Source organism: Herpailurus yagouaroundi, unplaced genomic scaffold (genome assembly GCF_014898765.1).
Source record: "Herpailurus yagouaroundi ecotype Mexico unplaced genomic scaffold, PumYag 196, whole genome shotgun sequence".
NCBI classification, from domain to species: Eukaryota; Metazoa; Chordata; class Mammalia; order Carnivora; family Felidae; genus Herpailurus; species Herpailurus yagouaroundi.
The window spans coordinates 4,059,693-4,084,378 of NW_024412427.1; the positions used below are offsets into that span (position 1 = coordinate 4,059,693).

General features: G+C 45.4%; 1 protein-coding gene across 9 annotated transcripts in view; it reads left to right on the forward strand.

Annotated features, from left to right (window-relative positions):
- Positions 1 to 24,686, forward strand: part of PTPRT (protein tyrosine phosphatase receptor type T) — a 793,719-nt gene that overhangs the window by 74,909 nt on the left and 694,124 nt on the right. For all 9 annotated transcript variants that reach the window (XM_040447029.1, XM_040447037.1, XM_040447031.1 and 6 more), the window contains exons 2-4: positions 5,542 to 5,813; positions 12,271 to 12,352; positions 21,194 to 21,309. In XM_040447029.1, coding sequence (XP_040302963.1) covers positions 5,542 to 5,813; positions 12,271 to 12,352; positions 21,194 to 21,309 — 470 coding nt within the window. The remainder of the gene's footprint in view (positions 1 to 5,541; positions 5,814 to 12,270; positions 12,353 to 21,193; positions 21,310 to 24,686) is intronic.

Consider the following 24,686-nt stretch of genomic DNA (forward strand, 5'->3'; position numbering starts at 1 on the left):
ACCTTTTTCTTTTTTGTCCAAATTGGGAGCCAAATGATATGACCTTGTGTTTTACTTTTTACATCATACTTCCTTACTAATTGATGACAGGGTCCACTAGTGCAAAGAATCTTCTATACTCACATGAGAGAGCTCAGATTCCCCCCAGGATACCTGCCCATTAGACAATGTACACCAGCTGGCTCCAAATGGGTCTGTCGTCCTGTGTCTCTGGTTCACTGGCTTGGGAATACATATGTGTTCATGTTAATGTAAAATGATGACAAAAAAATGGTCCTCCAAAGATGACCATGTCCTAATCCCTGGAACCTGTGCCTGTGTTACCTTACTGGGCAAAAGAGATTTGCAGATGTGTTTAAGATACTTAAATGGAGAGATTATTCTGCGTTGTCTGGGTATACCCAGTGTGTGAGAGTTCTTATAAGAGGGAGGCAGGAGCATCAAAATCAGAAACAGGAGAGGTGACAGTGGAGCTTGAGGTTGGAGTGATGTCCTTTGGAGATGAAGGGGCCAGGAGCCAGGGAGTGTAGTCTAAGCGTGGGACAAGACAAGGAAACAGATTGTCATCTGAAGTTCCTAGAATAAAAGAAGCCTACCTACATCTTGATTTTAGACTTCTGGCCTTCAGAACCATAAAAGAATAAATTTGTGTTCAATTAAGCTATGGAGTTTATGGTAATTAGTTACAGCAGCCATAGGACACTAAACCAGGATCTGAGTCTGTTGTCCCCTGGTGCTCCACCTACTTGACCATTGGGCCTCTGTCCTCATAAGGCTGCCCCTGGTCATGAGTTTAAGACCAGTTGCACTGGGTTCTTCTGTTGCCAAGCTTCTTTCTGGGCTCCTCAGGGACACCACTGTTGCGGCTGTGGGTTCCTCCCCCCCAAAGTGGTGCAGACTCCTTCCCTCCTGCTGGGTCTGCCACCTGCTGATGCTGACTTTTCACCATCCCCTTCTGTCACTTGGACCCCAGAGCAGCACTGCTCATTCCTCCAGTTTCGCCAAGACCTTCATGAGCAGGACTCCATCCTGCTATGCCTTACTGGTCTATGTCCCTTCCCTCCTTTGCCAGTAGGCTGGGCGGGGTGTGGTGGGGTGGGCAGCCATCATTTTTTTTTTCTAATATATATTTTTCAATATGCTTGTCTGTTTCTGTGAGCCTTGCACCAAAACACACACCTTTCTGTCTAGTCTAAAGGCTGGGGCATGCATATCAAGTCCTCAAAATAGACATGAGGGGCCAGGGTGGTAGTGGTACCGTGACCTTGACCAGACACACATCCAGCTTACCTTAATGAAGATCCAGGATATTTCTTGCTTTTTTAAGAATTCGTTCTCAGAGTCGATTCTTTTTCTTTTCTTTTTTCTTTGTGCCTCTGTTGACACTAGGATACCGCTTTCTGTGATGTCCCTACTTTGTGTGTCATCCTATCCCCTTAAACAAAGGGACTTGTGGGAAGTAAGGGTTCTATGGGGGTGCCAAAACAATAATGCTAGCTGTGGAAATAAACTTCAACATTTCGATGCCTTAATAACCCAATAACAGTTTATTCCTTGTTTTCTTAAAGCCAAAATGAGTGTTTCTAATAGGTGGGTAGCCTTCCTGATGGTCATGGTCATTCAGGGAACCAGGCTCCTTTTACTGTGTTCCATTTCAGAGTGCGAGCAGGGGAGGGGCAAAGAGAGAGGGAGCGAGAGGGAGACACAGAATCTGAAGCAGATTCCAGGCTCTGAGCTGTCAGCACAGAGCCCAACACGTGAACCACGAGATCATGACCTGAGCTGAAGTTGGACACTTAACCTACTGAGCCACCCAGGTGCCCCAAGATTCTGCATTTCTTACAAACTTGCAGGTGATGGTGATGCTGTGGGTTGACAGACCATCCTTTGGGGGACAAACTAATGGAGGGTGGGGCAGTGGAAGTAGGGTTGGGGGGAGGGAGGTGGCTTTTACGAACCAAGCCTCCATGTGCCAAGTGGCACACTTCCATACTTGGGCCCCATTGGCTACAACCCAGTTGTGTGGCCCCACCAATCTCTAAAAAGGAGGCTGGGGGATGCAGTCCAGCTCTGTGCCCAGAACAAAGAGGACAGGTGTGTCAACGAACCAGGAATCTCTCCAAATGGAGGGTAGATAGAAGGCCAAACACTTTCAGCACCTCTGCCTTGTGGGAGGTGGAGCCTCGTCTATCTGCAGTCACGGGGACAGCAGGATAGAGAGAAGCTCTAGGGTCATGGAGGTGTATGTATGTTACGTAGCTCTGCCTCTTCCATGAGCTTGCTCACCACCGGAGCTGGGATGAAGAAGTAGAAGCCTGAGCTGGTGAACGGGAAATGCCCCCGACTCTTTGTGCTGCGGATTATATGCAACCCGGTATGGATTGGCAGGACAGGAGCTGAAATGCCCACAGGGGCGCTATGGGATTCTTAGTGGAGAGAGCCAGGCACTGCTTGCTTCATAGGCTGCCGTCCCTACACATAGCTGTGCCACAGCTCTGTGGCAGGTGCAGTCTGCTTCATGGGGCTTGTGAGGCATCACTCATCTATCCCTGGGAAACCTTCTGGAACCCTGAGGCATGTAGGTCAACAAATACAGGCATGTATGCTAGCTCAGTCTTCTTTCTGTGCTCACTTTCCCCCTTGCCATGGTTCTTTCTTTGCTGCCTCAATGGGGAGGTTGTGATAATTAGAGATAATACATCTGCCAAGGGACATCTCTCCACTTACCCTGTGTTAGTACCAGGCCGTAAACAAGGAGACTTGATTCTCTTGGAAACATGGAGGGGTTGGGGAGACGTGGCCTCTGTGCTACTTTCAGTGGCTCCTGTCCCAGGAGGCAGGGAGTTTTCTGATTGGTGGGATGGTGAAAGTCTGATAGCTCTAGGTTCCTGTTTCTCTGTCTTAGTCACCTTACTTCTCGTTGGCTCATTTTCGGGATAGGCCTACCCATTGACCCTAAGTGGCCGTCTCTCCAGGATAGCTCCAGGCCTAGGGATCTGGGTGGAGTCAGAAGGAGGGAGTCCACGACCATCCACCTGCTTTGTGTGCTCGTGCAGAGAAGATAATGCAGAAGCCTGATTTGGCCTCAAGTCCAAGTTACTTTCTCTAATCCAGTTTTGTGAATAATAAAATAGGAATTTTGAACTCTATCTGTCCTGTGTGAAATTAAGTTTCTTTTTTGTTTTCTTTTGAGAGAGAGAGAGAGAGCAAGCGCAAGAGGGGGAAGGGCAGAGAGAGGGAGAGAGGGAGAAGTATGCTCTGTGCCATCAGCACAGAGCCCAATGTGGGGCTTGAACTGACAAACATGAGATCATGACCTGAGCCAAAACCAAGAGCCAGACGCCCAACCGACTGAGCCACCCAGGCATCCCTGTCCCATGTCTATTTTTAAATTCATGCAGAATCCAAGGAGTATGGGCTTTGAATGTTTGGTACCCTCTAGAATCCCAATGAGCAACAGTGCCCAGTACTTATTAGCTGGCAGCTCCAATCTTCTGGGTTTTACGGTGCATGAATAAGGCTGCTTCCTACAGTGGCTTACCTCAATTGGGAATAAGCAGTCTTAAGGTTTCATTCTGAATTGAAGATTTTAGTGGTTAAAATGAGATTTCAAAGCAACAATGTTTTTCTAGGTAGGAGTCTTCGTCCCAGAATCCCGAGTTGATCTCCTGTGTTTTACGATGTAGTTTATTTCATAGCATCATGGGACTTTAAGTCACAGAGTTCAGCCCTAGCAGTTGATGGTGAGATTTCCTTAGACATCTCTTCACTTGTCCAGGCTCTGTTTAGCCACCTGTAGTGGCCAGGAACTATGTCTCCAGGGCCTTTGTTAGAAGGCCCTTTAAATGGAAATTTGCCTCCTGTGGTTTCTTTCATAGATCTGCCTCTCTAGCACCTTTATCAATTAGCAATTGCCACAGTAATGCTGCCCAGCAAAAGAAGAGGAAACTCAGCGGCAAACAGCAGTGAGCATTTACTCTCACACTCATGGGTCTGAGCATTGATTGTGGACTGGCAGATCTGGGTTGGGGTATTGACTGTGTGGCTGTGCTTCTAGCTGCAGTGTGGGGATGGCTTGGTTCTTCAGTGCTGGCTGAGCTCGGTTCTTGACCCCACATGTCAGTTCTTAATCCTCAGCTGAAAGAGGCAGCAGCTAGCTGGGGCAGTCTTCTTCTGAAAGACGGTGATCGTGCAAGAGGGCTAGCGTAGCTAGGCATATGCACACTTCAAGCCTCTGCCTGATTCAGTGTGTTGACATCCCGTTGACCAAAGCAGGTGCTGCCCAAAGTCAAGGGTGGGGATATGGCCTCTGCCTCTTCTGGGAGGCCCGGGACGAATCCAGGGTGGGTTGAAGAACTATAGAAACAACCATTTAATCTGTCAAAGCAACTCCAAAGACGCTCCCTTCCTTTTCTGTGGGTAGTCATCCTGCCTAATGCTTGAAAACAGTAGTCATGTCTTCTGCACAGAGTAAGAGTGTAAATGTGGAGTTGGAGAGAATCTGGGTCTCCTCCATCCTTCCCTGTCTGAGGGCCTGGGGCAAGTCATTCAGTCTTTAAATAGAATGAAAATCCTCTACTTCCCAGGCTCATTCTGAAAATTAAATTGAATAACATATTAAAAAGACACAAGGCATCACATTGGTACTCCTGAAGTGCTTAGGAATTATTACTTACCCTCTATTCCAGGCCGGACATCTTCTAGTTGTCTCTCACTTTCTTTGGGGTCTTCCTTGCTTAACTGAATATATTCTATGTTTTATATGTCCTTCTGGGATACTTAGAATCATTCCTCGTGCTGAATGCAGTGTGAAGGGGTAGTTGTCAATTATTCCTTGAACTGCATGCAAGGGTCCAAGCGGAATATGTTGGGAGGACACTTCTTACACTGGAGACGTTTTGCATCCATCGAGACAGCCTGAGCTTGCATGAGGTTGCATTTCACATTTTGCACTTAGAGTTTGCACAGGTAGCTATGTTCCTGGGATTTTGTTTCATGTTTCCTTTGTGACCTGCTGCATGTGATGTTTCTTCTGTAAATTTATATAGACTGTCTACTTTGTAGAAATATACATATGTGTTGCCATCTCTCGCTTTAAAAAAAAAAATGTTTTTTGAGAGAGAGAGTGAGAGCGGCGAGCATGCATGCATGTGCAGGGGAGGAGCACAGAGAAAGGGAGAGGTAGAATCCCAAGCAGGCTCCATGCTGTCTGTGCACAACCTGATGCAAGGCTCAGTCTCACAAACCCTGAGATTGTGAGGCGAAACCAAGAGTTGGACACTCAACCGGCTGAGCCACGAGGTGCCCCCATGTTGCCATCTCTTAATTTTTAAACTGCCTTGTTCAGTAGGTTTTCTAAATTCCCAGTTACGGAAGATGATACTCAGGTTGAAAGATAGGATGTGGCTTCCTCAGGATCAATCAGAAGCTCCTAGAGTGACTTGATTTCTGGCCATTAGGTTTGTGGGTATGATTGATTATCAGAAGGATTTTCTTTTTCTCTCTTTGTCTCTACTTCCCACTCCCTTTGTGGGTCTCCAGGATCCTTCATGATGGTGAACAGCTCTGGGAGGGCCTCTGGCCAGAAGGCCCACCTTCTCCTGCCGACCCTGAAGGAGAATGACACCCACTGTATCGATTTCCATTACTACTTCTCCAGCCGTGATAGGTCCAGCCCAGGAGCCTTGAATGTCTATGTGAAGGTGAACGGCGGCCCCCAGGGGAACCCTGTCTGGAACGTGTCTGGGGTCGTCACCGAGGGCTGGGTGAAGGCAGAGCTTGCCATCAGCACCTTCTGGCCACATTTCTACCAGGTATGGCATTTCATGGTTTGAGTTTTTAAAAAGTAATCGTATATATCTCTTGCCCAACTAGAGTTGTTAGGCCAAGAAAGGACTTACTTTACTCATTTGTGCAACTTGTATTTACTGAGCCTCTTCTAGCAAGACCCTGCAGGTGCAGAGGCGATCCAGCATGGCCCCTGCCTCCCTGGAAATCATTCTCAGGAAGAGGAGACTAATGCATAAATAAGCAGTTACTGTAGTGTGGGACACAGTGGGATCTCCGGGATGCTGAGGGAACAAAGACAGGGAAGGCTTTTATAAAGTAACTGCTTAAAGAGACCTGATGAGGGACATTCTGTTATTATCCCTATTTTATGGATGAAAAAATTGAGGTTCTGAGAGATGAGATAACTAGTCAAAAGATCACCCCTGAGGAATAGAGCATTTGGGGGAAAAGCAATTAGGAAGGCTTTCAGGCGGAGGTGGCAGCTAGGCTAAGTCTTGAAGGATGAATCAATAATTATTGAAAAAGGAAGGGAAAGGCATTTGAATTGTCAGGGATGGTGCATGCCAGGGGCTGGAGGAGCGAGTGAGAGAGTTTTGCAGAGTTTGGAAACTCTCCCTTGTTTCAGGGTAGGTCACAAAGGAAATACACAGGGAGCTAAGCTTGCAGAAGAGAGATGGTCGTGGATGGCTTTGAATGCCAGGCCAAGGAGATTAAGTGTAATCTCTAGAGCAGTGCCACTCAAACTGTTGCAAGAGACCTTTTTTTTCTTCTCAACTCACTGTGGCCCAGTGCTTTCATGACTAGTAAAAATGTCACAGCAGTGCCACAGTGCTGCAATAGTTTCTAAACACCTCTCCCACTTGCCCTATTTACCTCACTGCGGGCCGAGAATGCATGGGGCGTAGGCTGGCGTCAGTCTGCAGAGCGTGCCTGGGGGAGCACCGCTCTGGGTCCGCTTGGCCTGGGACTCTTGAAAGCTTTTCTTTTTTTAAAACAACTGTATGCATTTAGGTACAATTTACATATCCTAGAATTTACCCAGTGAAGTGTGCAATCCAGTGATTTTTAGTAAATCTAAGTTGTGCAGTCATCACCATAAACCAGTTTTAGAACATTTTCATCACCCCCGTAAATCCCTCCTGCCTATTTGCAGTTATCCCCATGCCTACTCTTGAAAGGTTTTAAGTAAGAAAGTGACATAGTCAAATCAGCATTTTGGAGAAATTTCTGTAGAGTCTGAAGCAGAAAATGGACCTGAGGCTGGCAAGGTTAGTGGCTGGGAGCTCCTCAGGCATCCTTCAGTTCAACATCTATGGTATGTAGTCCCTTCAGATAGACTGTGCAGGCAGCTGCAAACAATATGGAAATGAGTGGAAGGATGTAGCTGTGTTCCAGTAAAACTTTATGTCTAAAAACAAGTTTGGGCCAGATTGGACCTCCAGGCCATGGTTTGCTGAACCTTGATGTAGGTGATAAAGCTGAGGTTTAGAGATGGATACTGAAGTCCAAGGGCACACAGCAGACCATTGGAAAAGTCGGGGCCTGAATCTTGATGCCCGGGCCCAAGACTACCCCCTGTATAACTGAGTATAAAGTAAGTGTGTCTGTAAGTCCACGGATACCCCCAGTGAGGCCTTAGGACTCCAACTGGAAAACCTCTACGTAGGGCCTGATGTTAAATGGATTATAGGGTAGGGCCACAGATGCAAGTATAATGAGCAGGAAAAGTGACCCAGGTGAGGACAGTGCCACTGTTGGCGATGCTCTTCAATGGGGTACAGAGAGGGAAAAGGACATTTCTTGGATACCCTCTTTGTCCCAGCCCTGTGGTAAGCATATTGCCTCTAATTTATCTGTGTAGTAACTCCCTGTGTTGGGAAGGAGCAAGACTTGTGTTCTAGAGTAGGGCATATTGTTGGTAAACTGAGGTTCCTATAATCCTGCATAGGTCCTCTGGCTTCAAGCTCAGTTTCTTGCTTTTGGGGGAAAAAGCCCATTATGAGAATCTTCCACTCCCTAGCTGTGTAATGTTGGATGTATCCTGTCATCATTCCGAATCACTTGCTTTCATTTGTAAACTGGAGAGGGAAATCGGTACAATGGAGGGTTCTTCTGTGCATTGAATGAGGTTGCATCTATATAAAATGACATGTCAGGCTTGCAGTAGCCCTCAGTAATTATTGGAGGGAAGGGGGAGCAACAGAGGGGAGAACAGAAAAAGAGGAAGGGGGAACAATTTCTTCTTTGAAGAAATGGCCACTGTGGTTGAGTTCTGCTCTGTAAGCTCTGTACCATCCCTGTGATAGGCAGCTTCATCTGGGAGAATTTTCTCATTTCCAACTTGTCGGCTACTACAGCATCATTATGTTACATTATATCCTCTGCTGTGAGCTTTGTGGTGAGAAGGCCAGTAATGCACCAAAAGCAACGGTTTAGAACAGACACGTCTCCCCCACCACCTCAGACACGCATGTGCGTGCATGTGCGCGTGCACACACAAACCCACACACACACAACCACTAATAGTCCCATGGCCACACACACACAGGGGCACACACAGGTGCACATACACCTGCATACTCCCAGATTCAGCACCCACACATACATCCAGGGGAGAGAAGGGGAGGTCTACAAGAGATTCAAAGATACTTGCAAAGCAGATTTTAAAATTCATCGGATCCTAAGCTCCCGTCCTGCATGTATGATTCTGTGGACTAAATACAATTTTAGTTTTTAGCAGTGCTGGGACTCAGATCCTGATGGCTTGTGTATTCATTTATTAAAGTCATATTTCATAGTTGCAAAATTGACTTTTAGCTCTGTAATAAACACAGAAATTTCATCTTTCCTATTAGTGGGCTCTGGGGCACCAGGGTTTCAGCAGGGCCCGGGGTGAACTCCCCCCCTGCCTTCTAGCCCCACACCTGCCTCCTCTCAGGAGCTGGGGCTTATTAAAACTGCCTAAGCTACACTTTAAATCTCTGCCCCTTTGCAGGAGGTATTAACTCTATTTTATGTTTTTAATGATTCTAAACTGTTCTATCCCAAGATTTTAAAAAAATGAGAACTTTTTATCAATTACCTGCTCACTGTGTTTTCTATCACCAGCCTAGGTGAAGTGGTCTTATTCATTGCTTATAATTGCTATGTAGACTTGTGAAATCTAGGACCTGCCTGGCTTGGATTCAACTGGACTTGAAGTCCAGTCTCTTTGTCAGGGATCTGTCACTCTCTAGGATTAGCAACTTCACGCACAGTTCAAGGGGGTGCGTCTCACAGAGGGGGCTGCTTTCGCCCACCATTCGCACTCGACCCCATCTCCTCTCTCCCACCTCCCCTTCTCTGCTGGGCAGCAGATCCTACTCCTCATCTTAGCCAGGCCTCCTGGGGCTGGTGTGGGCGAGAGGCCCTCTTGATTTTGCCCTAAAGAATCCCTCTCCATGAAGATATATGTGGTCTTCTTCCTGTGAGGGGAGCTGGTAGCCAACATTTTTCTCTCTCATCTTTGGATAAAATGTTTGCAGCCCCTTGAAACTCTTGCTATGCAGATTCTGTGCTCAAGGACCACCAAAAGGGAGGATAAAATGCCAGCTCCCTTAAACCATGTCCTGACATCTCCTTCCCCTCTCCTAACATGCACACAACCTGCTTTTTGGAGAGGTTGAGGATGATTCATCTCTGAGCCTCTCCTGGGAGATGATTTGCTGGCTTTTCCACAGCTCATGCATGAGAGAGATGTTTATGCCTTTCCATATAAGCCCCAGGAGGTCTTTAAGGTTTTTAGGGGCTGGGGCATGTGTAGTTGACCTTAGGTCCACATAGTGGCCTTAAGATTGAAGAATGTCCTGCAGACAAGGTGGGTTTCCCGGCCTGAGCCTTGGGCTGCATCTCTGCCCCTCGGGGTCCCTGCTCCCTTACACTGACATGGAGTATTGCTAGGTGTTGGTAAGCCTCCTTCTGCCTGTCTCCCACCCCACTCTCCCTGCCTGCTATAAACAGACAGCACTAAAGTAGCCTCTACAATTCTTTACTCACCTTAGTGCCAGCCTCATCGAGAGTGTTCAGGGGACCTGCCTCAGCAGTTGAGTCCAGATAGGCCTTGGAGGGTTCAGCATGGACCTTCTTATCTTTCCTTTCCCTTCCAGCACTATTTCTGCTATATCCAGTCTCGTATCTGTGTTGTTGACTCTTTAATCCCCAGACACCAAAGGTGTCTATCTCATGACATCTTGCATGATTTTTATTAAAAAAAAAGAAATTGTGATTCTGGAATGGCATGCTAAAGACGCATGCTCTGGGCTCCTTCATGTTTGTGAGCATTTTCCTCTGAGTGATCTGGCAGTGACAGAGAGAGGACTTTCCCCAGTTCTTGCTTGGGAAGCGCTTTATTCTCAGCTGTATCCAGAGTCTGCCCTTTGGTATAAATACACTATGGACCTAGTTCTAAGGTCTTGTGAGTCTGGAGCCTTTATCAATGAGTTGCTGGGCTGCCATGGTCCTTTTCTCTATGCTTCTGTGCTTTCTCCCGACCACCCTTCCCTAACTCCCTTGGTTCCTGAAGCCACATGTGCCTCTATTTCCATGTAACTCCACATGGTCCCAAGGTCCAGCTTCCACCATTTTTTGCCAGTCATGACTTACACCAAAGAGTCTGTTGAGAGAATGAACTTCAGTGGAAACTTGGGGTTGCGGCTACAGGGGACAGTCACATCAGGGAGTCTATTAGCTTCCTCCTCTCCCCAAACCTGCCACCATTCCCTCACATTCCCTCTTTTCTTTCCATCCCTGTCTCAAGAGTAAGAACAACAATAGTAACATTTACCAATATCTTACCATGTATGTTGCAAGCAGTTTATAATTATTAACTCATTTAATGGAAAACGAGAACATTCTTTCCCTTGTTTATTATGGAATATTTTTCTTCTATTTTTGAGAAACCCAAATCTCACCTTTACAAAAAACCCAAATCTCATGCTTTCCAAAAAAAAATTCTCAAGAATTCTGATGAATGAAAGATTCTCTCTTTCATTATAGAATTCTTATTTCTGCAGAAGAAGGGAGAGATAACACTGAACTAATATATGTTTCACTATCACACACCCATTCTCCCATGACTTGTATTCATTGTATTCATTGTATTCATTCATGGAACATGTGTTAATAATTAGGATAGCCCAAGGTCACATGCTTAGTAAGTGGTGTAGCCAAAACTGCAACCCAGGCCTTCTGATCGACAGCTCAAGCATTACACTGTCTTCCTTCTTAAGATAAAGATGGGACACTATCTATTGAATTTGGCAACTATGAGGTTATTGGTATTTGCCGTGAGAGCAGTCCTGGGGAAAGTGTTGGGGGAAAAAGTCCAGATTACAGTGGGAGGGGGGAGTTTTGCAGTGGGAAGTAAGGAAGTGTTGAGAGTGAGTGTTGAAACTACTGAGAATCCCAAATGTGATAGTAAAACAGCTGGACTGTGCTAAAGCAGATCCTGCTGCCAGAGGGTAGCTTTTAAAGAATATCGAAGCCCGAGCATTTATACCTATGGCTGAAGCTGATGGGAGATAAAGACCATTGGAATTAGGGAGGTCAAGGGCATTAATCACAGTGTCCACATAGTCACATCTTCTAGGTGAAGTTAGTGGGTGACAAGGACAGCTGTTAACTGAGTTGTAAAATTTCCACTGAAATACACAGTTTGGGTGAGAGTCAGAATGGAGAATTCAAAGAACTTGTTGCCCTTGAATTCCCGGATACCAACAGTTGTGTATGGGGCTTATCTTCAAGAGGTATTATTAAGAAATTGAGATTGAGGAGAGAGACCAACCAAGAAACAGACTCTTAAGTGCAGAGAGCACACTAATGGTGACCAGAGGGCAGGTGGGTGGGGGGAGGGGAGAAATAGGGGCTGAGGATTAGGGAGTGCACTTGTGATGAACACCAGGTATTGTGTGGAAGTGCTGAATTGCTATATTGGACACCTGAAACTGTATGTTAACTGTATTGGAATTAAAATGTTTAAAAACTCAGATGGAATATATTCCTGGGGGATGTAGAATCAAATCAGGGTAAACCCTCCTTGGTTTATGGTAGCTTCTAAGGTAAGCTCCTGTCACAGTTCATAAGAAAGTTTGGGATATTAGGAAGTAATTCTTCTCTGTGTTTCACTTGAAACAACAATGAAAAAGGTGCAGATTGGGGTTTCAAGCCATGTTTGGGTGGTTTTTCTGCATTCAAGCGTTATTTATGAAATCCGTTAAAAATGTTCCGTGTGGCTGATTCTTCTTTGGCTGGCCATTAGAATGTGGCCTTTTTACCTTGTTTTGGAAATCCGAGGCAATTGGCAGGGTAGCGTGCTAGAGTAATGTAGTGCCTCTTTGAGAGGCTCTCATGGGAAGCTGAAAGAGAAGGTTTGGGGGCTGGGCGGCTTCCTATAATGCCTACAACCACTTCTGCAAAATTGACTCTCCCCCATGTGTGTTGCAGGTGATATTTGAATCCGTCTCTTTGAAGGGTCATCCTGGCTACATCGCTGTGGACGAGGTCCGGGTCCTTGCTCATCCATGCAGTAAGTCTGTTCCCTCCTCCTCACAGCCTTGCTCCATGCCGGACTGGGGAGCTTGGAGGCTGTAGTCCCCCCACCGCCATTCATTCAGCTCACAACCATTTCTCACCCTCCTTTTTAATCCTTCAGAAATGCTTACATACTCAATGCAATCAGTCCTGAATAAATTCGTCATTTTGCTGGCCTGTTCAACAGGCAGTACCTACAGGAAATTTGCAGAGAGTGGCAAAACATCTTCGTTTGAATCTCTCCCCATCATTAAGGGAGTCTAAAGTCCTGATTGTTTATTAGTGGGATTCAGACCACTGAAGTGGAAGAATTAGAAGGCTTTGGATGGAATCTTGTGCAATTGTCTTAAAAAAAAAAAAAAAACACCAAAACACTGGGCAAATTAGCCACTGCTCACTCACAGGGAAAAGTACCCCAAAGCTATTAATTCTTTAAAAGTAATTTTAGATACACTCATCAGCTCTGTGTAGACGTAGGGAGAGATTTCTCATGTGGTTAGTACTTCTGGTACAGTATCAGGAGTCCTCAAAGGCATACTGCTCCTTCCGTGCCCATCCACTTTCCCCTTGAAGCTCCTTTTGTTGTATTTAGGCTGAGATTTCTGGATGTGTTTGTGCAAAGAACTGTGGTTCCCAGTTTTGCAAAATCCCAGAGGCAGTTGGTGGCATCATATCTGGTGACATTTGGCTGGGGGGGGGACTGTAATCAGAGGGATACACACGGGGATTAGGGCACCTCCAAGGAGGGCTAGCGGGGGTAGCAGCCGTTCTGCATGTTGGAGATTCCCATTAATTTATTGGCGGCTGTCTGGTTCCAGGTATCTCCTGGAGGGCCCTCTCTACTCCCTCCTTGCACCATTGGTTGTGGTGCAGTTTGCTCTTTTCTCCACAAGTGTCTTTGTCCCTGGTTGTTACAGGGCCTTTCAATCCTTTCATTTTGGGGCTGTTTTCAGTTCAGCCCCATGCATGTTGCTTTAATTGAAATGACACTTTCCACTTCTGCAATGAATTGTTAGCACCTTGAACATCACTTCCTTCCCCGGCACTAGAATGCCATTATTGGACTCATTGCTTAGAGCACCTTCTTTGGAAGAATTTGGGACAAGTTCCAAAGGGTTTTGGCAAGACAGTCTTTGGGATAATTGTATTTTGTGTCTGTGCAAGAGAGCCCCTCTTCCCCTAAATCAGCCAGCCTCTCAGTGCTGAGATCCTACTGGGTTATTCATTGCTCTGGTCTAAACTTCCTATCCTTTGGGTTACTTCCTGGGTCTTTGGGATTTCAGTCATGCCTGCTGATCCAGACCTCACATGAAGAAGTCCCCCCAGCCACGCAGTGTTTATATAGTAGATACACAGTTAATCCCCTCACCTGGATTAAGCCTTCCCCTCCCTGGCCTTCTGGGAATCAGCTGCCCATTAAAGAATGATCTTTGATGTCAGACTGGACAGCTGTGTCAGGAGATGCCTGCCCTCCCTGCAGTCTACTTAACGCCACACACCCAGCTCTGCACAGCTTTCCCAGTTTTGAGGTAGTCTCTCTGCGAGACCACATTAGTTTCCCCAAGCCCTGTGCACATCCCATCATCGTCGGGGACCCTCACCTCTGCTGCAGCCTGCCACACCCCTGCTTCTTACTCAGTGCTTGATGTTTGCACTCTGTCTTTCTTTGGCTCTTCCCAGGAGAATCCAGTCTGGCTTTCTCATAAGGGATCCCAGATCTCTCCACTCGAGCTGGAGTTTTCCCCTCTGCTGTCACCCCACCTGATACCTGTCCCTTGTTCCAGTCTTAGCTCTGCCCATTGATTCCAAGCGCTGTCCATGGTCTGCTATGAAAGCCAAATGCTCCCTTCTCTCTGAGAAATCTCTATGGGAGAGGGTTCTCTGGAGGGTGTTTGATGCTCCCCACCCTAAAGTCTCATGCCCCCCCGCTTTGGAGTTCTCCCCCTCCTTGGGGATGCTCCTGAATTTAGGATTCTCCTGACAGCCTCGTATTCCTCCTGCTGAGGAATGTGGATTGCGTGGTTATGGAATTGCTGAGAGCCAGTTACCCAGCAAATGGGCCATGGGATATAACTCAGGAAGACGTGACTCTGGCTGTGTTCCTTTGTAATGTGAGTGCAACACGGAATTCAGCGTTGATGCTTAGGCATCTTAAGCTTAAACTTCCCAGAAGGCAAAATGTGAGGACACTGCAATAGTGTCTGGAATTGGAAAAATTCCACTTAATTATATGTACAAATACTGGCAGTGCATATAGTCCTCAGGGGTCTATCCATAGCTCCTGAGTTGTGTGGAGGTGAATGGTACCTCGCAAAAGCCCCTGGTTGAGTTCTCTGCTCAGTCTACGTCTACTCCAGCTTTTTATTCATACTTCCTTTCAGTAAGCAAATTATTTGTGCATTACCTATGTGTCAGGAATTTGTGCTGGACACAGGGGATACTTAAATGATCAAGTTGGTTAGATCCTTGTCTCCGTGGTGTTAACTTAGCAGACTTGCATAGGGAGGAAAGCTACTAAACAAGTAATCTTAAATAGTAATGAATATAATTTCAGATAGTGATAGTGCTGGGAATATAATACATGTGAGTGGCTGGCATGAGGGGGGAGTCCTTAGAGTCTAAGGGGCAGGCGAGGTGTCTATGCACATGTGGTCTGAGCTGAGACGGGAGTCCCCTGTGTAGTGATCTAGGGAGGGGGGCATGCCAGGCATTGGAAACAGTAAGTGCACATGTCCTGCACTGGGAATCCGCAGGTGCTGCCAGAACACCGAGAGTGTAAGGAGCGTAGATGTGGATGAAGGTGGGAGGGAGGCTGAGGCCTGACCACTCGAGCCCCTGAGAGTCCTGATGAGGTTAGGTTTTAATCTAAGAGCAAAAAGGAGCCAGTGGAGGGATTTATCCTAGGGATTGATTTGATCTAAGTGTGACAAGATCACTTTGGCTACTCTGTGGAGAACAAGTTGAAGGGGAGTAGAGAAGTGAGGAGACCTATCAGGGGGAAAGTTCTGGAATCGCGGAAGACGTGGTAATGGCCCGGACCAGGCTGGTGGAGAGATGTCCGTTCATCATGCAGCATATGCTTCCTGAGTGTATACTCCAGGACAGGCGCTGCGCTGGGTGGATGGGAGTAACTCTCTGCCCTCATTCATTCTCTGCCCTTCCACTGGGACTGAAAACACTGGAAATGAAATCGGCAATTAGGTGATCTACAACAGAGTGTAAATTAGTTTGCTAAGGCTCCCATGCAAAACCCCACAGTCTAGGGCGGCTTAAAAAGCAGAAATTTATTTGCCCGCAGTTCTGAGATGGAGACGGCGGGGTTGGTTACTCCTGAGGCCTCTCTCCTTTGATAACTGTGTTCTCACATGGGCTTTCCTTTGTGCACACATGCTCGTGATACATCTCAGTGTGTCCAGATTTTCTCTGCTTATCAGGACACCGGATAGATTAGATTAAGGTCTGCCCTAGAAGCCCCATCTCCAAATACGGTCACAGTCTGAGGTGTTGAGCAGTAGGGCTTCAACATAAGAATTTGAGGGAGGAAGGGCGCCTGGGTGGCTCAGTCAGTTGAGCATCTGGCTTCTGATTTCAGCTCAGGTCATCATCTCATGCTTTATGAGTTCGAGCCCCATTATCTGTGCTGTTAGTGCAGACCTTACTTGGGATTCTCTCTCTCCCAGTTTCTCTGCCCCTCTCCGGCTCATGTGCGTGTTCTCTCATTCGTTCTCTCTCTCAAAATAAATAAATAAATAAAGAATTTGGGAGGCGGAGGAGACACAATTTAGCCCATAACAGATGGTCACCAGTGCTGTGAAGAAACAGGGAGAGAGGTGGACGGATCAGAGATAACATTTAGGAGGTAGAGTCAGCTGGTCCCATTTGATAGATTAGTTCGGGAGGCAGAGGCATCAGAAATGGCGCACTCCTGGATTTCCAGCTTACACAACTGGCTGGTGCAGGCTAGGCTGGTGTAGGTCTATCAAAGGTGGAGCCTGAGTGATGCCTTCCAGCGTTCCCACCATGCATGTGTCCTTGGGGGCTGCTCATGGGATCATGAGTCATGCAGACTGCTAGAGGCTTCTGAACTGTCTTTTGGGTTGACAGTGCTTCTTTCCCTCTGAAGCTTTCATATTAATGCATTTATGACTTTGCTTACGGTTGTTAAAATTTTAACTATATGGAGAAATATACATTCTCCCCAGGCCTTGTCATTCTCCACTTCTGTCCTCCAAAACATTTTTTCTATTAACATCAGGTCAGTGCTTATCAATAGGCGATTCCATGAAATATTCCAAAAGTTCCAAGGGGTTAGTGCCTGATTTGCAATTGTAGTCTCGATCGATCTGAGCTGAAGTTATGACTTTGAATGATTGCCTCGCAGCTTCCAAAACAGTGACCGACACAGAGGCGTAATACTCAAAGGAAATTATTTTCTCTTACAAACTGAAACCTCTTGTCTATATTTTATAGCCCATTTAACATTTTTGTGTTATTATAAAAGTGTTTTAGCCATAGTCCCCCTCTGCTGTCATTTCTCAGCGTTAGCCCTTAGCAGGGTGGCCACCGCAGTGGCAACCACATATAATAAATGTCAGCACAATTTTCCACTGGGTTTCTAAGTTTCTAGCCCCCAAATTGACTTTTGGAATTTTTTAGACTTTTTTTTCCTTCTCATCACAGCCTTCTGGGGCCATGTCACTGAGCCCGTGGAGTGTCTGTACCACATTTCTAATGTGTGTACTGCTCTTTCTCCTCAATTGCGTGGCTTCCTACTGAGGACCATCAGGCTTAAAGAGCGAGAGAAAGGGCACAATAATATGTCTTTGGATGTTGCACTGACATCTGCAGGAGTTTAAATGTCACCAGCATCAAGGCATTTTGCCCCAAATGCATAGCTAGTTTTCTGTTAACCCCATTCAGCAGGATCCCACTTTGGGGTTGCTGGGTCTCAGTGGGGAGTGAGGGTGGAGTGTTTAAAACCACAAGCTGGAGGCCGACCTGGGCCCCAAGGACAAATGTGTTTGGTAAGTTGAAGCTGGCAGGATAAATTCTTTCTCAGAGCTGTAGATGGTGGGGGGGATAACAGTTGAGAGAGCATAGGCCTCAGAAGTGGACTGTCGTCAGGGGAGAGGGGGTGGAGAAGAGGGGTCAGAGAGGCCAGGAGCTCAGAGAAGTGGCCTGAACAGGTCCCCAACATGAGGAGGATCCTCAGAGAGAGACTTTTGTTGTGAGGTGGGGATGAGGCCTGGGCTCAAAGAGCAGACACCAGAGTAAGGGCATGTAGAGAGAGCGCTAAGCAGGGAGGAAGGTGTTCTCGATAAGCTCCTGTGTCAGGAACTTGATCGGCGACTAGCAGTCATGTGATCTGCAGCATGCTGCCTGCATTCATGGGGCCAGACAAAGGCAGAACCAGCCAGTGGGAATGATTCTGGATGACTTAGCTGGAGCCTTATAACAGAGACCACACCCAGAGGACCAGGCCTGCAGATGTGTTTTGTTAGGTCTGCAGGGTGTTTGAATGGGATTCATATATATATATATATATGTATATTCATATATATATAGATATTCATATATATATAGATATTCATATATATAGATATTCATATATATACATATATATGAATTCCTAATATATTAGATTATATATATATTAGAGCATATATATATATATATATATGTTTTAGAGAGAGCACAAGCTAGGGAGAAGGGGGGAGAGAGAGAGAGAGAGAGAGAGAATATCTCAACCAGGCTCCATGCTGAGTGTGGGGTGCCTTGCCATGGGGATTGATCTCACAACTGTGAGATCATGACCTGAGCTGAAATCAAGGGTCGGATGCTTAACTGACTGAGCCACCCAGGTGCCCCCAAAATTCAGTCAAGATTTTAGAATGAGAGATGTCACAGAAAACCTGGATTTCTTACTTGGGTTGACAAACTGGACACTTGGCTGCTGTCAGCCAAGTACTCTGGAATGGCCTTCATCTGCTGGATTTAAGTAACAGCTGCCTCCTTTTAAGGGGTCGTGGAGCTTTATCCATTTTCCTTAGTCCCCTCCACTCCTTATTGCCTCCTTAGTGCTGAGGCTGGTGTCAGATACCCATTATTATTGTGTGTGTAACGTTGTTGTTCTTACGTAGAGAGAAATCTTTACTCAAATCTCTGTCAAGAGTGGGGAAGTGAATGATGGGGCAAGGAGGTGGTGTTTTGTTTTTGTTTGGTTTTATGACTGAGCTACTTCATTCATTTATGTAAGTGGCTCCTGTAGGTGTGTGGGTTCAACATCTGCCATAAACCATCAGTGTTTAACCAGAATATTAACACTAGGGGCTATTAAGCCTCTGAACTCTCTACCATTAAACCTAGAAGGGAAGCAGGAAGAGGGATTGAAGACGAAGAAATCCAGACAAAAGGTTTTCTGCCGAGAAGCTGGGAGTCAGAAGCAAGTAGGGGACATTGATCCAGAGAAGATGCATTTCTGATTGCAGAAGTCCCAGACGTTAAACCATTTGCCCAATGTCCCCAAGGGCATGGAGAGACATCCCTTTGTAAAACCCAGCACAGAGCCTCCCAACATTGGAGTTAAGGCTCTTCTCCCTCCCTGCGCAGAGTGGATGTTCCTTTCCCTTTAAACCTGTGGCATAAATGGGCTTACCAGGTTTACTCTCAGTCCCACTTGAAGAATCGACTTGAACTGATAGTTCCAAAAATAACTTGACAAAATTATACAGGAAAGCAAAAAGGAAACAATTTCAGACAATCAAAGCAGCATGACATTTGTCAGGTTGACTAGATGCAGGAATCTTCAATTCTGAGAAGCCCACAAAGACAGGTCTTCCTGGGCCTTCAATTTTTGACACCGCTTTAGCAGTGGGGTCCTGAGGGTGGCCCGAGGGGGTCTCTGAGCTGTTGTCATTTGTTTAGAAGCCCGAGCAGAAGGTGTGTGTTTTCACACAGCAAGTCTGCCTCTTCATGCCGAGGGGTTTGGGTTTTGCTGAGCTCTATACCCGGTGACACAGGCTGGTGGAGCAGGTAGTGTGTAGCATGAAGGCTGTGGGGACAAATGGCAAGGAAGGGGGGTGGGGATCACTTGTGATAAGATATTCGGGAGCAATGAGAGGAACCTAGAGAGTCAGCACGGCCTGGCCTGCAAGCCCTGCCTCTGGTCTCTGGGGTCCGGGTGACACTGTGGACTTCTCATTGCCCAGGAAGCTGGACATCACGCTAGTTAAATGTTGACTTTGGGGCCAAAATTTGGACTTAATTCTGTTTCTGTCTCTTATTAACACTACGTAGCTTTGGGCAAATTAAACTTGTTGGGCTTTGATTTCTGCCTCTGAGAGGGAAATAATAATGTGTACTTTATAGGAATGTTACAAAGTTAAATTAGATGAAACACGTAAAGCATTTATCACAGTGCCTGCCATTATAGGAGCTTTAGATAAGTGACATGATTGTTATTATTTGTCTCTCTGGGTATTTGACTCTCTCTGAAAAGATGGCCAAAGGCCCTTGTTGAACCTTCTTGATCCTCTTAACAACTGTTCATTTGGTCTCATTGTGGGGTAGTTGATGTCCAGTTTATCATTGATTTGGTTGATGTGTTAGGGGGTCCTTGGCACTTTTTTAAAAAGTTTGTTTTGAGGGAGAGAGAGGAGGGGGAGCGGAGAGGGAGAGAGAGAATCCCAAGCAGGCTCCATGCAGCACAGAGCCCAACATGGGGCTCAATCCCATGAACCTTGAGATCACGACCTGAGCCAAAGCCAAGAGTTGGATGCTTGACCAACGGAGCCACCCAGGCCCCCCAATGGGATCCTTGGCACCTTTGTGCCTCAGTGACGAAATTATACTTCTAGACATTGGTTATCAGCCCACTCATCTTTGGAGAGTTCAAATAGGCAAGAACCTGACTCCTCAAACAAGGAAAGAGATGAATCCATTAGCCCAACATAAAACTGCTTAATTCTGGAATTGATTGCTCACAGACCCTGTGAGTTTCATTTGAAAGTCCCTTTTCCTGTTATGCCGAGTCCCCAGAGTAAATGACCCACCTCCCTCCCATCCTTAGGAGACACTCTAGCTCAGAGTTAAGAGTGTAGACTCTGCTTGTTTCTTGAGTTCTTGGTGCCTCAGTTCACTCACTATAAGACGAAGATGATCCACCACCAACTGCTTTCAGTTCAGTGAGTTACTATGTGTGCACATGGCACACAGCACCGACTGCTTAGCAGTCGTGAATGATGACTCCTGTTTTTCTCCTCCACCTGTGTCCCTCCTTTGCTCTGCCCTCCCTGTGATGTGCATCATCAATGCCATCACCAAGGCCAGGCACCTGGGTCTCAGGCTCAAAGTGCTTTGCTTAAGCTTTCTTCATTTTGCTCACTCAGGCTACAGGGAGGAATTATCTATGCTGAATCCTCTCCATGTGCCCACCTCCATTTTGTTCTTCCAAACATGCCCGTATTTCCCAGAAGCTAATATTAAGGATTTTGAAGCTCTCAGAGACCTGGATTCATGTCTTAGCTCCCTCACTTTCTGGCTCTCTGTGCCAAACTATAACCCCTCAGAGCCTTAATTTTCTGATCTGTGAAATGAGATACTACTCATCTCAGGGTATTGGTGAGGTTTAAGCGAGGTGATCCTGTAAAACTCTTAGAACAAACAGTAGCTGACTCATAGTAAGTGATCAAACAGCAGTATCTCCTTATTGCACCAGGCCACTTTCTAGGTGCAGGTTCCACCCTGCTGATGCTCATCTTGCATGGCCATCCACGGATGGGGAAGTGGCACAGGCTGTTGAATTGAGTCCTCATATGCTGTTTGGTTTCTCTCCTAGGAAAAGCACCTCACTTTCTGCGGCTCCAGAATGTCGAGGTGAATGTGGGGCAGAATGCCACGTTTCAGTGCATCGCTGGTGGGAAGTGGTCTCAGCATGACAAACTTTGGCTCCAGGTAAGAATGGGAGTGGCCCCCTGTGTACATGTGCCCATCCCTTGGTAAGGGAAGAAAGTGTGTGCTGTGATGAAGGGCTTGGTGGGTGAGAGGAGGGGATATTTTTTATTTACCTCTGTTCCTTAGATGATACTCTGCATCCATAATCTTGTTAGATCTTAACTCTAATTCTGTTTTGTGGGCACCAGGATACCCATTTTACAGAAGAAGGCGATACCACAAACATAAAAGTGACAGAACTAGAATTTGCAACTATGACCTTTCTAAGCTGGCCTCTAACAGACTTTGTCCATTAAGCCCAGAGACACAGGGCTAAGACAAACTCAGTACTTTAGATTCTGGGTATGTGGAATCCTAAAATCTTGGGTGGAGGGAACCTAGCTGCTACTCAGTGGTCCACCAGATTCCTATTTGTTCCTCCACAGCCTTCTGGTGAAGTCTTATAAAATCACCCTTTACCAGAATATTTCACTAAATGAGCAAAGCCATCTCTTCTTTGGCTGAATGAGTCCATCAGGAACGTCTGCTGGAAATTTGTTCTGAGTTTGAATCTGTCCCACTCGTAAGTCTGCTCGTTAGCCTTACTTTCAAAGCAAGGTAAAAGAGAATCTCTTTTAGTGGAGGTAGGGGAAAGGATGGGACCTAGAATTAGACACAGATTGTTACAGCATCAGAGATACTCCCACGGATGCTGATGTAGAAATACCAAGGGCTAAGGCAGCACAGAGAGTCAAACTGCTGTTCAGTGAGTAGCCACCAGGCACATGCGGCTGTTGAACATATTTTGGTTTTGTTTTTTATTTTATATTTATTTATTTTTAAATGTTTATTTTTGAGAGATCACGTGCCAGCAGGGGAAGGACAGAGAGACAGGGGCAGAGGATTCGAAGCAGGCTCCATGCTATCAGTGCAGAGCCCCACACAGGGCTCGAGCTCACAAACCATGGGATCATTACCTGAGCTGAAGTAGGATGCTCAACCTACTGAGCCACCCCGGTGCCCCTGTTTTATTTTTTATTTTAAACAGATTCATTGAGGTATAATGGAGATGCAGAATTTGAAGTGTGTAGTTTAATACATTTTCACATGTGTGTATATATGTGAAACTTTGATCACAGTCAAGGTACTAGACATGGCCATCATGCTCAAAGTTTCCTCGTTCCCATTTGTAATCCCTGCTTTCTGCCTTCTTCACTCTTATTTGCCTCCAGGCAATCACTGATCCACGTTCTGTCACTAAACAGTTGATTCTGAAACTATATGGGTTTGAACTGGGTGGGTTCAATTATACATGGATTTTTTTCCGATAAATACAGTATAGTATTGTAAATGTATTTTCACCTCCTTATGATTTTCTTTTCTCTAGTTTCCTTTATTGTAGGAATGCAGTCTATAATATAGCATACAGAACATGTGTTTATTGGCTATTTTATCAGTGAAGTTTCTGGTCAACGTAGGCTATTAGAAGTTTAGTTTTGGGGGAGACAAAAGTTATACATGGATTTTTGTATGTGTAGGTGTTCAATGCTACTAACCCACATTGTTGAAGGGTCAAGTGTATATTAATTTACATGCTCTAGAATTTTCTATAAAGGGAATCACACAGTATGTACTCTTTTTTCACTCAACATAATTATTTTGAGATTCATCTCTGATATTGTGTATGTATATAGTTTATTTAAAAACTTTTCTTTCTGGAGTAATACTCCATTGTGTGAGCATACCATAGTTGCTTTATATATTCATCTGCTGATGACATGTGGGTTGTTCAAATACTGGTTGTTTCAAAATAAGTTGCTGTGAACATTCATGACTTGAATGGACTTAGGGGCATATGCTTCCATTTCTCTTGGGTAGAAGTGGAATGGCTGGGTCATATTCACTCCCATCAGCAGTGTATGGGAGCTATAGTTGCTTACCAATATCCTTACCACCACTTGGTATGATCAGTCTTTTTGGTTTTAGCCATTTGAATAAGTGTGTAGTGTTACTTCACTGTGATTCTAGTTTTCCTTTCCCTCATGACCAAGAATGTTGAACATCTCTTCATGTGCCCATTTGCTTCCATTTGTATGTCTTCTTTGCTGCAGTGCCCGTTTAAGTATTGTGCTCATTTATTATTGGTTTGTTTGCTTATTATTGCATTTTGGTAGTTCTTTCTATATTCAGAATACAAATTCTTTGTCAGATACATGGTTTGCAAATGTTTTCTATGTGTGGCTTGTCTTTCTATTCTCTTAACAGTAGCACTGGAGGAATAGTTTTTAAATTCAGATGAAATCAGGGGTGCCTGGGTGGTTCAGTCGGTTGAGTGTCTGACTTTGGCCTCAGGTCATGATCTCACGGTTCGTGGGTTCGAGCCCCGTGTTGAGCTCTGTGCTGACATCTCAGAGCCTGGAGCCTTCTTCAGATTCTGTGTCTTCCTCTCTGTCTCTCCCTCCCCTGCTTGTTCTCTGTCTCTGTCAAAAAGAATAAATGTTTAAAAAACATTAAAAAAAATAAGTTCACATGAAATCAAATTTATCATTTTTTTTCTTTTTTGGATCTTTTCTGGCATCATTTCTATGAAATGATGATCTTTGCCTAACCCCAGGTTACAATGATTTTTTTTTTGTTTTCTTCTAGAAATTTTATAGTTTTAGCTTTTACATTTAAGTCTGTGATCCAGTTTAATTTTGCATATGGTGTGAGGTATGCATCAAAGTGTGTGTGTGTGTGTGTGTGTGTGTGTGTGTGTGTGTGTGCACGCATGCGCGCGCGCATTTGGATACCTCAGTTGTTGTGGCATCATTAGTTGAAAAGAACATTCTTTGCTGTACTGCTTTCATCCACATATGTGTGGGGCTCTTCCTGGGCTCTTCTGTTCCACTGATCTCTTTGTCTATACCACTGTCCCACTGACTTGGTTACTGTAAGCCTTATAATGCGTTTTGAAACCAGGTATTGTTAGTCCTCCAGTTGTGTTTCATTTTCAGAGTGATTCTGGCTATTCCAGGTCTTCTGCATTACCATTGGACTTTTAGAATCACTTTGTCAACTTCTACAAAAAAAGCCTGTTGGGATTATGATGGGGATTGATTGCATTGAATCTATAAATCACTTTTGGAGAGAACTGACATCTTAGCAATAATGACTTTTGTGAGTATGAACATGGTATATTTCTTCATTTATTGAAGATCTATAGTGATTTCACTCAGCAAGGTCTTGCAATTTTCAGTGTATAGGTCTTACACATTTTTTTTTGGTCAGACTTATCCTTTTTGGTCTAAAAAGATCTCAATTTCTGACTTTTCACTGCTAGTGTATAGAAATACAATTGACTTTCGTATATTGATCTTGTATCCTAGAACCCTGTTAAACTTAAAACAGCTATTTAC